Source organism: Helianthus annuus, chromosome 8 (assembly GCF_002127325.2).
Source record: "Helianthus annuus cultivar XRQ/B chromosome 8, HanXRQr2.0-SUNRISE, whole genome shotgun sequence".
NCBI lineage: Eukaryota > Viridiplantae > Streptophyta > Magnoliopsida > Asterales > Asteraceae > Helianthus > Helianthus annuus.
In genome coordinates, this window is record NC_035440.2 from 19,259,444 (window position 1) to 19,275,010 (window position 15,567).

A 15,567-nucleotide genomic window follows, 5' to 3' on the forward strand; every position below is an offset into this window, starting at 1 on the left:
AAAATTGGTGTATTTTAGACAAAAATCCTGAACGGCCCCTTTAAAAGTTTGGTTAAACCCCCCATATTAGCACCTTGGGAAAACAAATCTTCAGCCTACCACTCTATATATAGGTGTTGAAAAATCGATTACCCACTCAGGATGCAAACCCTAAATACAAACCTCTCAAGAGAAATATATACTTATTTTATAAAAGATAAAAAAAAAATATTCTATGGGTTTTTAACAAAAATAGTTTCTAGAGGGTACTTCTTTAAATTAGTTGTAACTTAAGGTACCATTTTGAGACTTATAAATTAAGTGGAACGCGATGCTTCTCTTTCCTTATCCTTAATTTTGGATTTTATCTAAATTAAAAAAGAGCCACTCGTGTCAGGCTGATGACCTGGACCTATCATAGCCAGACACGTGCTCCTATTGCATTGAGACGTGTGCTCATCATCTCCATCTACCAGTGTGAACACAGATTGCAGCACGAATATGCTTTTTGATAAGGTTTTCTTTTATTTTCTTTCAAGCCACAAAAAATGGTTATTTATTTTTATAATTTTCGGGATTTTTTATATTTCGATAACAACTTCATTTTTGTTTCTATTTGTCACTTGCATATATAGAAATGCTAAACACCACTAAAAATAAATATTTCACTTAAAACTCTTTGAACATATTGTAGTCTAATTAGTAATTTATAAGGTTAGTATTTTATTTTAAGTTTGTAACCTTGTTGTCCGCCGTTCGAAACACACACTTTCATAATTAATTAGTAAAATTTATGTTAACAAGGTAAAAAAAGTAGGTGGACATGTACCGGCCACAAAATAATCAAGGATTCAGATAGGTTTAAAAGTCAACCTCCGATTTTGTTTGGTACAAACAAACTCGACCAATTGTATAACCGATTTACACCTTTGTTACAACCCGTTGATCTGTTCACGTCCCGTTAAATTCCTTTACAACTTAATCACACCCTGTCTACCCGTTTGACTCTTTTCAGTAAACACGTTACATTGGTCTTGTATAGGTTATATGGTCCTAGGTGTTGTTTGGGTTAAGTTTGATGTTTTGACAAAAATAACTACATAGGTTTGTTTGGATTCATCTATTAACCTACTAACCAGACACAATCGGTACCCTCAGTAATAAACTAACAGCATATCAATTTATTATGCATCATAGGTAACATCATCAGGGGCGGACCTAGGTGATGGCGTGGGTAGGCGAGCGCACACTTTAAAAAAATTAGTGTATTTTATAGTAAAAAATGCCGATCGCATCCCTTGAAAGTTTGGTTAAAGCACTTATTCGCACCCCTAGGCAATAATTTTTGGGTCCGTCACTGAACATGGTATTATTCTAATGGCTGTTTGGGTAAATGTTTCCGATAAAGTATTTAATTATATGTTTTAACCTCTTAAGAACAGATTAATGGAATCATCAATATCTATGACTGATTGTAAAATCAACTAACATGAATGGCATATTCAATAAAAGATGATGAAAGAAAGAACAACTAAATGAAATTATAATGAAAGTTAAAATCATGTTATTACCTGGTTTTAAGAATGATACTTGACTAGTGGACTTCAAAGTTGAGTGAAAATTTCCCTTGATTAGATCTGCATAGACAAAATGGGCCTAGAGGGTTTTGGGCCATTTGTTTGGCCCAATACAGCCCCAAAAATCATATCAATTTCAGGAAAACATTAAATTTGAAATTGTAATCATTATTTTTTTTTTTCAAAAGAGCTATTTCGTACCATATGATAACGGAATTGACCATCATTTAGTCAAAGGGCCAACATGCTGGGCTGAGTCTGATAATGCAGATTGATGAACATGGATCTCCCATTGTCAGTTGTCATGCCAAGTGGGCCAATAACAATTTATCGGCCTGATGCTATAAATATCTCACATTTGGCCCATGAAATCTTGTTCCCATTGTGCTTGTCACTTCCGAGTGGGCCAATAACCATTTGTGGGCCTGTGGCTGTAAATATCTCACATTTGGCCCATGGGATCTTGTTCCCATTAAAATAAAGAAAAGAACCACCACATATACATATATATGCAACAAAAACAAAACTCATACATGCCAAGTTACTCACGAGCCAAGCCCGAGCCCATTTATATTCAAACAAGGCCCAGCCCAACTAAAGCTAAAACACACAAATCAATAGCAAGAAATACATGAACAGAAGCATCAAATAGATAGCCAAAAACAACAATACATTTGAAGAAAAACAACTTACATAACATGTGTGCCAAAAAAGTTTAGGCTTTCACTTTACAGACCCGAACCTGAAACACAGTGACTCACACATCTAGGTGTGCGCTTATTCTAAGTTTCAGGTTCCTTAAGTAAAAGATAAAATATTACAGACGAAAGGTAGGACTGATACATACAACACCGCTTGTGTAACATAACAATCTTAGAGACGGACCTCCTATAGCATGATCATCAATCTAGCTTAATCGGGCCCAAACTCAAGATAACCGTGTTCAATAATTGGGGCGCACATTGAGGCGTGATGCTATCTTCTGCCCCAGAGACTGGTCGGCCTGCAACACCACCACCCAAAATGTACCAAATCAGCATATATTTCTAAAGAAAGTTTTTAAGCCTGTTTTGGCTTGTACTAAAAAATCACATGTTTAGATTGGCCTGTTTACCCGTTACTCAACCCACCCATTTTACCAGCTTTAACTTCTTCCATTTGATGTAAACTTATTAAGAACACGATGCATTGAAGTTCTAAACTATACTAGAGGTATTTTTTTTTTTGTAAATATAATGGGACGGATGAACGTTTTCTTTTGTGGGAATGAAAGTAAGAGTGTAAGACTTAAGACGGAAAGCGTGTACAAACCTGGGTCCAGTAGGAGATCCAAATACTGCGGAGTTCGTGGGTTACCCTTGGGTCAGACAACATCTTACACATTCGGACAATGAATCTCTCTTGCCTATAGAAAAATCAGACATAATTTAGCAAATTTATGGCATCATGGAATATTAAAAAAAAAAAAAAAAACAAACAAACAAACCACATAAAACATATACCTGGCTGGATCCCATGATCGGTATCTGTCTCCGGGCTGCTTGAAATCGTTGTATTTTGGGATCACAGTCTGCATTCACAAAAAAATAAATAAATAAATAAAATAACCAAACACATTCATTTACTTGGTATTGGTTACTATTGAGGTGGCCCTTTTGCCCAAACTCAAGTGGCCCATCACCCAACCCGTCCGGTTTTCCCCTTCTAGTAGTTGATAACAAGTGGTTCATCAGACTAAAACAAACCAATGATACAAGAAACTAACCCTGTCACGGGTTCCAGTAACTTGACGGGAATTGATCGGGTACTGCTTAGCATGTTGAACACGATCATACCTCGAAGGGAAGTAATCAACCTGAAAAAAAAAAACATTAACTCGCGTAAACAAAAAAACCTCAACTAATAATTAACAATAACTAATATGTACACAAAACAAAATAGTGTACCTCCTCATCTCTGTGCATGAAGTTCATGTTTCCATCATAATGATTATTATGATGAGCACACTTAGGTGCATTGACAGGGAGCTGCAAGTAATTCGGTCCGAGACGGTGCCTTTGGGTATCAGAGTACGCGAAAATACGCCCTTGAAGCATCTTATCATCAGAGTAATAAATCCCAGGAACAACAAGACCCGGGTTGAACGCTAGCTGTTCATTTTCAGCAAAGAAGTTGTCAATGTTCTTGTTCAACACCATACGCCCAACGGGCTGCAAAGGTATGATGTCCTCGGGCCAGGTCATGGTGCCATCGAGCGGGTCAAAGTCAAGCCTATCTTCATGATCAGGGTCAATCACTTGGAGATACAGCTTCCATTCAGGGAAGTTACCAGCTTGGATCGAATCGTAAAGATCTTGAGTGGCGTGACTGTGATTCGCGCCTCCGATTTTGATCGCTTCGTCGTCCATCAAACATTTGACTCCACATGTGGGCTTCCATGTGAACTTCACATAGTGAATTTTTCCTTCTTTGTTAACTAAAGTGAGAGTGTTGACACTTGAGCCTTCCATGTGTCGGTAATCGGTTGGGATACCGACATCATCGAGCCAGAATGTCATGGTGTTCAAACTCTCTGGATGGTGTGACAAGAAGTCAAGAATCCTCCAGTCTTCTTGGATGTGTGACTTCGGGTTTGGTTTAAACGCGTGGATCACGTCTGGGAACGCCATTGCATCACGCGTAAAGAACACGGGGAAATTGTTTCCCACAATGTCAAAGTTACCCTACAAGTTAAACACAAATGAGTAAAAAAGATAAAGAAAATCAAACAATCTTATGAATCTTGTTTACTTCTCTGGTGTAGAACTTTGTTGCAAATCCTCGGGGATCTCGGATGGTTTCGGGGCTTCCACGCTCATGGATAACAGTCGAGAAACGAACAATGGTAGGAGTTTGAACTCCAGGGGCGCGGAGGAAGTCAGCGCAGGTGAGATGAGTAATGTCGTGTGTGACCTCGAAGAACCCCTTTGCGCTCGCACCCCTCGCATGAACGATACGTTCGGGGATCCGCTCACGAGTGAAGTTGGCAAGTTTCTCAATCAAATGATAGTCCTCAAGGAGAATTGGACCTGAAGATTGACAAGAACATGCATGTTAGGACTAATATAGTTGTTTTAGTCAATTGTTAAAAGTAGAGGGGCTAGTTTGTAAACTTTTGTAATTCATTAACTAACATTAACTAACATTTAAAAGGTTACTTGATGGCTATTAAAAGAATTAAAAGAATTCATGAATGAAAAACTAGCTTGGACCAAAATATTGTTTCTCTCTCTATTCATTTTTAGGCTGACAATATTCATTTCTAGGCTAACAATGATGGATTCAAAATGAATTATACAAACACCACCGACACACTATCCAAACATTATTAGTTTATCATACAGCAAAAAATGATCATATGTGTCGTATGATAGTCATACGTATATAGGGCAAAAAGATAGTCGTCCATGAAAGCCAAGTTATACGACCAATGACAAAAAAATGACTGATTTGACCATCGACACACTATTCAAACACCACTAGCGTATCATACCGGTGAAAAGTGGTTATATGGGTCGTATGATAGTCATACGGTCCGGGCCGTATGATAGTCATACAGTCCGGGCCGTATGATAGGGTGAAATCATACAACCCATATGATCATTTTCAACAACAAAAAATGACTGATATGACTACCGACAATCATACAGCCCGTATACTCCATATGACAAGTATGATATGAAAGGTGACTTAGCGTACATTTTTGGAGGTGGTGTATCTTTAACAACACTATTTCATACATACATATTAGATCAACATAACGGATCCTGTAGTATCAACATAACGTACCTCGATTTCCAACAGTCAATGATGCAGTGTTGTTGTAAACCGGTAAACCGGCATTTGTTGTCCAGAAAGGGGCATTGTAAGCACTTGAAGGGCGTTGCTACAACAAATAAAACAATCAAAAAACATTAGCCAACATGACTAATCCACATAAAATAATCATGTTTGCAACAACAAAGATAGATAATAGCTAGTGGTATCTTCATTTACATCAGGGTGAGGTAGGATGAGTTTCGACTCCTGCACAACCGGACGAAACACTTCACTTATTCCATCTTTTTACAAATATTCAAAAAGTAATTCGTATTTTCTAAATAATAATAATAACAAGGAAGGTGTTTCAATAAATATGACACTATTTTTTTTATTAAATTTATATTCGAATAAAAAAATACACCGTCAGGTACAACGGTACAATTGATTTATATGGTTTTCATTTTTTTAAGAAGCACAATCATTTCAAAATAACAGTACATTTTTTTGTTAAAAATAACCACGACAAAATTATGTCCACTATTTAGTTCATTGTTTATGTATATTTTTAGAAGTATAATCATTTAATACAAAATATTTTGAGCTCTTATTTGCTTTTTATATTAAAACATGAAACTTTAAAATATGTAAGACATGAAATATAATAAAATTAAAAGGAAAGCAATAATTTATAAGATTTTTCTTTTCTTTTCTTTTCTTTTTTTTTTTTTTTTTTGATAAGGGAGGTCTCGTACAAATTGGTAACATGTAAATGCGAATGAAGTAATTATGTTTGAACAAAAGTAATTATTGTTACGTTGTTTTAACATGTTAAAATAATATTTGTATTTGATCTAACATCATATCATAGATAATAATATGTGTTTTTCTAAAAGAGAAATAATATGTTTCTGATAAGTTATTGTCTATTATTCATATAAATATAATGATTTTAATGTTATATAATATATTTGTAATAACATGTAACACACACACACACATATATGTATATATATATAATATTGAATATAAAAATATATAGTTTACAATATTTAGAAAAGTAATTATTATCATATGTATATAAAGAAAAGAATTATGGATATTTTAACTTCAAAAGGTTTTAGAATTTAGTTAAGTCATCAACAATAATTATGGATATTAATTTGTGAATTTAGGTGATGGCAGACTTACGAACTAACTGTATAATCAACAGAAAAGTGATTGATTCAAATGAACATTCGATGTCAAGGTGAATACTTGTCAAGATAACAACATATTTCTAATCAGTCCCACCAAGTATTATCACGTGGGTGAGGGTGGGGTGTTTAGGTTTTTAGGTGGTGGTGGGTGTTTTTTTTTTTTTTTTTTTTTTTTTTTTTTTTTTTGTAGTGGGTTTATTTTTACGAGCCTTTGTACACTTCGTATTTTTAGGAGCCTTTGTATTTGATCATAAACCATCCAATTTTATTATATCTCTTTCATTCCAAATCTTTATTATACCTATATATATACACACGCGTGCGCACATGGATTCGAGCCTTAAAATCAAGAAAACTAAGAGTATAAATTTAAGTAATTAGATGAACGTGTGCACCTTATTCTCTCACACACACACATATATATATTCATCTACATGTGTATTTGTTTATTGACACTAGGATATTACTCGATTTGCTTCATATGCATACAAATATTAAATATACATCTAAAAAAACTTTTGTCATCTAGAACAAGACATATATCGTGATCTCTCTTATTAACACGATGAGACAAGGCAAGTCCATGTCATGTGTCTAAACTTCGGATCTTTAGCTAGCTCACTCAAGCCACCTAGATCGATCGAATTTAATGTGTTTTAAGCCTTGATCCAGTTCAAATACATCGTATATGGTCCTATAAACTTGTATGACCTCAAGCTACCGTTGATTAACCGTCACACAATATGATCGATCTAAAATAAGGTTAGATCATCGTGTCTCATGTTGCATGCGATATGAATAATGTGAAGTGATCGTCTGATCGATAAGCAATCGATCTTGATATTGTTTACATAACTTTTTTTGAACGGCAAACATCATTCCAGAAATGAAGGACGACTTAGCAAAGAGCTATAAATTAACAGAGAAAACTCCAAAGTTTATAGCAAGATACACACTACTTACAATTTATCAGAATTTTTTTTTATATGGAATGGTTATAGAAAATAATCTTATTATAGTTTTATCCCAAGAAAAAGTAAACAAAGGGTAAAATGATAGTATTTTATCATTCCAATCATCGACATTATATGCATAAAGAGTTGTACGTAAGAAAGAGGATTATCATTAGAGTTGTACCTTGTAGGGATCCATGATCTTGAATAGAGAGTGAAGATAAGACAGTAGAGAGAAGCTTTCCGCTTGCTATCACCTTGTAATGCTTGGGACTATTTATAAGGAAAATATCTTATAATTTGATGGACATAACAATAATAATATTATTATAATAATTATTGCTGTTGAAATGTTATTAGAAAATTATGACGTGCATTATTGAAGATAATTATCTACTCTAATATTAAACATTATAAGTAGGGGTGCAAACGAGCCGAGCTACTCGATCTCGGCTCGAAAAAAACTCGAACGAGCAGAGCTTAAACGAGTTCGAGCTCGAGCCCGAGCCTAAAAACAAGCTCGTTTAGTAAACGAGCCCGACCCCGAGCTTCGCTTATCGAGCTCGAGCCAGCTCGCGAGGCTAATCGAGCTTTCTATTTATATATTTTTTATTAATATATTAAACATATATTTATATAATAATAATTACTGCTTATATAAATATAAAAAAATAACTTAATTATATGTATAATAATAATTATAATTAATATAAATTAATTAAAAAATACTAAACGAGTCAAGCCCGAGCCGAGCTCAAGCTTGAAAAATTACATTCGAGCCGAGCTCGAGCTTCAGAAATAAAGCTCGAATCGAGCCGAGCTCGAGCTCGAGTTTTCATATGTTAAACGAGCTCGAGCTCGAGCCTGGTCGAGCTCGGGCTCGGCTCGGCTCGTTTGCACCCCTAATTATAAGTTTTGTATACTAATTTCATTCATTTTATGTATATACTAGTTCTTTTACCAGCCGTGCGTTGCGACGGCGACGCTGTACGCGATGTAATAAATTATGGACTACAAAGTGACTCGTTTTCGAATTAAACTTACGTTGAAACGTAAAGTAGTTTGAATTAAAACCGTTGAATGAAAATGTGTTATATTTGACCCGACTTGTTTCCAAACAAAATTTACGTCAAAATATAGACCAACTCAGACGTACATAAATAAACACGTGCGGCGGGGCCATACATGGAGTGATAAAAGGCTACAATTGACCTGACTCGTTTCTGAACTAAAATTAATGTCGAAGCGTATTGTAACTCAAATTCATACCGTTGAATGACAACGTATTGTATTTGACCTGATTTGTTGCCAAAGAAAATTTACGTCAAAATGTAGTCCAACTCAAAACATACATAAAAATAAAATATTTTATAATTGACCCGGCTCATTTCTAAACAATTATCATGTTAAAGCATAGACGAACTCGAATTTATACTGACATGTACATAATAATAAAAACATAAGAAATTCGTTTACAAAATGGAGAGTTAAATTTGACATTATACCAAAGTTGGAGGTAGAATAAGTCGTTTACAAAGTAAAGGGTTACTTTTGAAATTGTACTATAGTTGGAAGGTAGAATGGTTCGATGGCAAAAGCCACAATCACGTTCGAACTTAGCACATATAACATTGAAACCAGCACACACAGTTTTAAAACCAGCACATGTGGAATTAACACAAAACAAGTTTGAAAGTAGTACTCACATAAGCAAAATGATCAAAACCAGCACAAACAGTTTTGAAGTGCTACTTTTAGTACTTTTTAAAAATGTCAATTTAGAATATATATATATATATATATATATATATATATATATATATGGTGGGGTTCTGGTGAATACTAGTATATTTGTGAATTGAGTGAACAAATCCTAACCATTCACTATTAATAATAAACGGCTAGGATTAGTTCACACAATTCACTATCAATGGGGTTTTTACACACACACACACACACACACATATATAGGGTTTGGTTAGTGTACAATAGCTCTTATCGTACAATATGTACGCGCACATCTCAGCTGTCCGATCTGGTGCGAATTCAATTTTGAACATGCGATTTATGCTGAAAAACTAACATGGGAAATTGCTTTATATACCAACATGCGATTTCATCATATTTACCAACATGCGAAATTGCTACAAAAAAAAAAAAACAACATGCGATTTCCAACATGCTTTTTATAACATGTGATTTCACTGTATCGTACGTATTGTACGTTAAGGGAAATTGTATTTTACACTTTCAATATATATATATATATATATAGGGTCAGGATTTAGAGAAAACAGTGAAAAGTGTAGAACGGTGAGAACAATTTTGGAGGTGACATGCGGCATTGATGTTAAATTACACTAAGGGGTAATATTGTCAAAAAAACCCATTCACGTGAACTGGGTGTTCAAATAAAACGCCATAACAAAAAAAATTGAGCTACAACCATTTTTTGAGCGATATAGCTCAAAAAAATGCCATAAACTCCCAATTAAAACGCCACGCCAAAAAAAGCTATTTTTTGGAAAATGGCTTGTGCACCTTTGTTTGGATCTTCCTATTTTACCCCTCCTGAAAGTTTCAAAGCCCCTATTATTTACAAAAATGTCACCGCATCAATCTCAGCCACAAACCACTAAGATCTTGTGGCTGAGAATCATTCTCACCGTTCTCACACTTTGAGGGGTTCTCTCCTGATCCTGTTCCTATATATATATATATATATATATATATATATATATATATATATATATATATATATATATATAGGGGGCTGCTAGAATGAGAACCACCCCGAGTTGTAAGAACCGCGAGAACTACACCCCACGGAGCGCCGTTCGCCATGATTTTTTTTTACAAGTAGATGTGTGTATTATAAACACAGCCGTAAAAATTCATGGCGAACGGCGCTCCGTGGGGTGTAGTTTTTTACACCACAAGTTTGGTGTTTTTTATTTTTTTTTTTACCAAACTTGTGGTGTAAAAAACTACACCCCACGGAGCGCCGTTCGCCATGATTTTTTTACGCTGTGTTTATAATATACACATCTACTTGTAAAAGAAAAAATCATGACGAACGGCGCTCCGTGGGGTGTAGTTCTCGCGGTTCTTACAACTCGAGGTGGTTCTCATTCTAGCGGCTCCCTATATATATATATATATATATATATATATATATATATATATATATATATATATATATATATATATATATATAGGGTAGGGCTAGGTAGAAAACCCTAAAAATTTGAGAAAACCCTAGAAAACCCAACCTCCCGACTTTTTTTTTTTTTGAAAAAAATAACACATGTAATATACATGTTTTTAAGAGTTTTGAGCCAAAAAAATCAAAAAAGCGCCGAGTGGTTTTTTAAAAAAAATAATAAACAAGTTTCAGCACTTTTTTGTCTAACACATGTTAGTGATGAAAGTTGCTGAAACTTGTTTATTTTTTTTAAAAACATCCACTCGGCGCTTTTTTGATTTTTTTGGCTCAAAACTCTTAAAAACATGTATATTACATGTGTTATTTTTTTCAAAAAAAAAAGGTCGGGAGGTTGGGTTTTCTAGGGTTTTCTCAAATTTTTAGGGTTTTCTATCTAGCATTGTCCTATATATATATATATATATATATATATATATATATATATATATATATATATATACTAGATTTACCACCCGCCGCAATGCGGCGGGGGATTAAGTTTTGGATTGAAAGTAAAAAAAAATTAAAGGGGTTAAATTGCAAAAGATGAAAACTTTTGAATTAGAAGTGAAAAATCAAATTAATCAAAGAGGTTAAAATACCAAAGATTGAAACTTTAGACGTAAATTGCCAAAGATTGAAACTTTAGAGTTATAAAATAAATCAATTAAACAAAAGAGATAAATAGATTTAGTTAAATTGATGTTTAATATTATTATTATTATTTAATAAAAGAGATAAATAAGAAAATAAGGGTGAGAAATTACCAGAGAGTGACACGTGTCTAAAAAGGATTTTTATTTATTAGTATAGAAAGATATTATACTCTTATTAAAGATAAAAAAAAAATACTTAATTTTATGGTGTATTTTAAAAAAATAATAAAGTATAAAAAAATTATTTTATTTTTAAAAATATTGATGAAACTAGTCGGAAAAATTTAACATTTCTAAATTTTAACTTTAATCCTACTACATAATATAATAAGCATAGTTACCATATTACCCTTAAAAACTACTAAATACTAATTGATATAACTAGTACTAAGGACTTATGTGTGATAATATCATCCACTAATTAAAAATTTACATGACCCAAATCAGTTTTTATAATTTTTACAATTAACATAGTTTATACCGGATCATAACTCGTGTTAGTCACAAAATTAAATTTAAATTTAAACTAAAGTAACAATGTTCCATATGTGATATTTTAAAGACTACGACAACAAAATTAAATTTAAATTTAAACTAAAGTAACAATATTCCATATTTGATAATTTTTTTTTTTGAAAGGTTCCATATTTGATAATTTAAAGACCATGACAGAATTTTATAATTAACTTTTTGGTTTAGAATAAGTTTGATTTTCTTATTTAGAAATTCATGTATTATATAAGTTGAAGTGATTTAATTTTAAAGATGAAAACGATTGGGGAATTTCAAAGAAAGCGGATCACAGGTCATTGATCAATCTAGGTAAATAAAAAAGCGAGAAAAACACTTTTAGAGTCATAGAATTAAGTCACGTTACACCATATTTACTTATTTCGTATAGAGAATAACGATTTAACCCTTTACTAGTAAATTTTCAATACATATGATAAGGCGGTAAAATTTTTAAATTTAATAAGCATATAGGTTAAAATAAGAATAACATTTTAGAATGATATTGGAAATGGTGTTCATCTATATAGAGAGAGACAAAGTATTGTGTACTACTTCAGATATTGGAAATGGTATTCATCTATATACAGAGTAGGGCTGGGCAAACTGCTCGCCGCTCGCCGCTCGCTCACATTTGCTCGGTAAATGCTCGCTCAGTTTTAGGCTCGATTGTAAGCGAGCCAATCCGCTCGGTTCGATTTAAAAACGAGCCAAGTATGAGCAAAGGTCCGCTCGGCTCGGCTCGGCTCGAATTTTTTATACTTTATATTTTAATATATATATATATATATATATATATATGTAATATATTATTTCTTGTAATTATTATTTTATTGAATTTATGGATTAATATTTTGTATTTAGCTCAAATAATAGTTAGCCCAAAATGTGAAGCCCACACCCCTAAGCCCCTAAATTGGCCCTAATTCATAAATCTTCTTTTGCCCTAATTTTAACAAATTAACGCAACAAAATACTGAAAAGAGCACAGGCGTTCTTTTGCCCTAGATCTAAACCATTCGCCATCATCCATGAGCAGCGGAGCAGGGGAGCAGGGGAGCAACGGAGCAGCGGAGCCGCACGTACGGCGTTGTTTCTTCATCCTCGGCAATCTTTTTATCCTGGTAATTTTCAGTTTGTTAGTGCTTAATCTTTGTTTAACTTAATTTATGTATCATGTTTGAAGAATGTCGAGTAATAAGGAACCAGATGTAATGGAGACTGTTGATGTTGATTTAGATTATGAAGATAATGTTGAGCTAGATGATGGGTTATTAGATAAGGACGATGGAGTGTCGCCCGTAGGTAAAAAACGAAAGCGAAAGAATGCTTTTGATGTGCATCCACATTTTGTTGAGGTTGAAGGTTTGTATAAAGGAAAAATGGTAAAAAAACATGAATGCATACATTGTAAGCATACTTTCGTAAAAGGCGACACGAGCACCACATCAAGTTTGGTGCGACATCTTCGAAATGATTGTCCTGTATACAAAAGATTGACAGGTAAAAAAACAGGGTTCATCAACTTTGAGCCAGTTGCTAAAGATGGTGAAAATAGTTTATTCAGGACTGAGACAAAAAGGGCTTATGATCAAATGAAGTGTCGTGAAATGATTGCAAAGTTGATAATAATGCATGAACTGCCCTTTTCATTTGTCGAGTATCATTGGTTTAATCAGTTATTAAAGTATAACAATCCTTTATTTCAAAGAGTTAGTAGGGCAACAATCAGAAGAGATTGTATAAAGGTGGTGGAAGGAGAAAGAGAAAGGATAAAAAAGATGTTGAGAAAGGTGAATATGATATCACTTACAAGCGATTGTTGGACATCAAACCAGACAATTGGTTACATGTGTTTAACAGCCCACTTTGTTGATTGTGATTGGAAGTTGAATAAGTGCATTATTGGTTTCAATGAACTTGCACCACCCCATAGTGGTGAGGTTATATCAGATGCTATCTTAGAATGTCTTATAAAGTGGGGTATTCAAGACAAGATAGGTACCATTACTTTAGACAATGCAAGTAACAACGATAGGGCAGCCACTATTCTGATGCATAACTTCCAAGTGAAAAACAAATTACATTTTCAGGGGTTGTTTTTTCATATTAGATGTTGTGCTCACATTCTAAACTTGGTAGTACAAGATGGTTTGGGTACTATAGAATCGTGTACTTCAAAAGTTAGAGAAGGTGTGAAGTACTTGAAAAAGTCTACAGGACGTTTAAAGAAGTTTGGTGAAATAGCTGTGTCCATTGGTATCGACATTCGGCGTTCGCTTTGTATCGATGTGAAAACTAGGTGGAACTCAACTCATCGGATGCTTGATTCGGCTATTTACTACAAACGAGCTTTTGAAGGTTATGCAGCGAGAGATTCTAACTATGTATGGTGCCCCACAAATGATGAATGGACTCGTGCTGAAAAGGTTTGCAAGCTGTTAGCAGTTTTTCTAAAAGCTACTGAAATGTTTTCAGGTATATATTTTAATCTTGTTTCTTATTAAAAAATTAAAGTTGCTACATGTTTGTTTAAAAGCAAATATTTTTTTTTTCACTTTTCAGGTTCAACATATCCAACTACTAACTTGTTTCTCACGGAAATATATAAGGTGAAAAGAGAGATAAGTAATGCTTTCATGTCATATGATTCTTTCTTGAAGGAAATGAGTATACCTATGTATGAGAAGTTTGATAAGTATTGGGGTGAAATCGGGGTCCTAATGTGCATTGCTTCTATTTTAGATCCCCGTTATAAGAAGTTGTCGGTTGAATGGACTTTTGATAAGTTGTATGTAGGAGATGAATGTTTAAAGCGGGTTGAAGATGCAGAAACCAAGTTAGAATCTCTTTTTAAAAAGTATCATAATACATTCATGGCATCTAAGGCTTCCATGAGTCACTCAAATATTTCAACATCTTCTAACGAACCGACTCAAGATGTAGATGATTTTCATGCTTTCCTCAAACGTAGACCTGTTGAAACTGGAAAAAAAACTGAACTTGAGGTGTATATGGACGAGCCAAATGATGAATGTGTGGATGATTCAAAATATGATGTGTTGAAATGGTGGAGCCAACATTGTAGCAAATTTCCTGTATTAAGCAGGATGGCTAAAGATATATTTAGCATTCCGATCACAACTGTTGCATCGGAATCAGCTTTCAGTGCTGGTGGACGCATATTGGACGACTATCGGAGCTCTCTTTCAAAGGACATGGTGGAACTTCTTGTTTGTGGAAGTGATTGGTTAAAGTCCGGCTCAAAAGCAACCATTAAAACATTAAAGGTAACCTTTTTATTATATTATTTTTTCATTTATATTCTTATACTTTATGCACTTAAGTTTTATCTACTTTTAATGCGTAGCAATGTGCGGACGAAGAAGAAAATTTGGAGATTGAAGTGTTGATTCCAGATGGATGTGGTACAAGCACTTGAATAGAATGGTATTTTTTTTACCTTTTTTCTGTAATATATATCTAGATTATGAACAATTTACAGCCTTGATTATAACGTATTTTTGTCCATATTTTATTATTTGACCCGTTTTAAAATATTTTGACTAGTTGTGTTTAATTGGTTGGTTTGACAGGTTATATTTGTCAATCTTTTAGAAGGATTTTGCTAATGAAGATGGGATTTTGCTGATGAAGACGCTATATGTTGCTTTAGTGTTAAGATGTTTC

At 33.8% G+C, this 15,567-nt stretch overlaps 2 protein-coding genes across 3 annotated transcripts; one reads left to right on the forward strand and one right to left on the reverse strand.

Moving 5' to 3' along the window:
• Positions 1 to 2,184: 2,184 nt before the first annotated feature.
• LOC110872272 (catalase-like) lies at positions 2,185 to 7,811 on the reverse strand. Of its 2 annotated transcripts, XM_022121045.2 has the most exons (9): positions 7,691 to 7,770; positions 5,592 to 5,621; positions 5,385 to 5,481; positions 4,347 to 4,624; positions 3,503 to 4,279; positions 3,322 to 3,411; positions 3,059 to 3,126; positions 2,868 to 2,961; positions 2,185 to 2,559 (listed from the first exon to the last, which is right to left on the reverse strand). In XM_022121045.2, the coding sequence occupies exons 1-9, from the start codon at positions 7,703 to 7,705 to the stop codon at positions 2,500 to 2,502; spliced, it is 1,509 nt and encodes a 502-aa protein (XP_021976737.1). In that variant the 5' UTR covers positions 7,706 to 7,770; the 3' UTR covers positions 2,185 to 2,499. The 2 variants fall into 2 exon arrangements, with proteins under 2 accessions (XP_021976737.1, XP_021976738.1); XM_022121046.2 differs by lacking the exon at positions 5,592 to 5,621 and having other exon boundaries at positions 7,691 to 7,811.
• Positions 7,812 to 13,064: 5,253 nt separating this feature from the next.
• Positions 13,065 to 15,319, forward strand: LOC118480922 (zinc finger BED domain-containing protein RICESLEEPER 2-like). Its single transcript, XM_035975921.1, has 3 exons — positions 13,065 to 14,355; positions 14,443 to 15,167; positions 15,248 to 15,319. The coding sequence occupies exons 1-3, from the start codon at positions 13,065 to 13,067 to the stop codon at positions 15,317 to 15,319; spliced, it is 2,088 nt and encodes a 695-aa protein (XP_035831814.1).
• Positions 15,320 to 15,567: the final 248 nt, after the last annotated feature.

Coding starts and splice junctions, on each gene's coding strand:
- LOC110872272 (XM_022121045.2), bottom strand. Junction 4,625..5,384: donor ATTGACTGTTGGAAATCGAG/GTACGTTATGTT, acceptor GTCAATCTTCAG/GTCCAATTCTCCTTGAGGAC. Junction 2,962..3,058: donor CGATCATGGGATCCAGCCAG/GTATATGTTTTA, acceptor ATTTTTCTATAG/GCAAGAGAGATTCATTGTCC.
- LOC118480922 (XM_035975921.1), top strand. CDS start 13,065: ATGTCGAGTAATAAGGAACCAGATGTAATGGAGACTGTTGATGTTGAT. Junction 14,356..14,442: donor AGCTACTGAAATGTTTTCAG/GTATATATTTTA, acceptor TTCACTTTTCAG/GTTCAACATATCCAACTACT. Junction 15,168..15,247: donor CAACCATTAAAACATTAAAG/GTAACCTTTTTA, acceptor TTTAATGCGTAG/CAATGTGCGGACGAAGAAGA.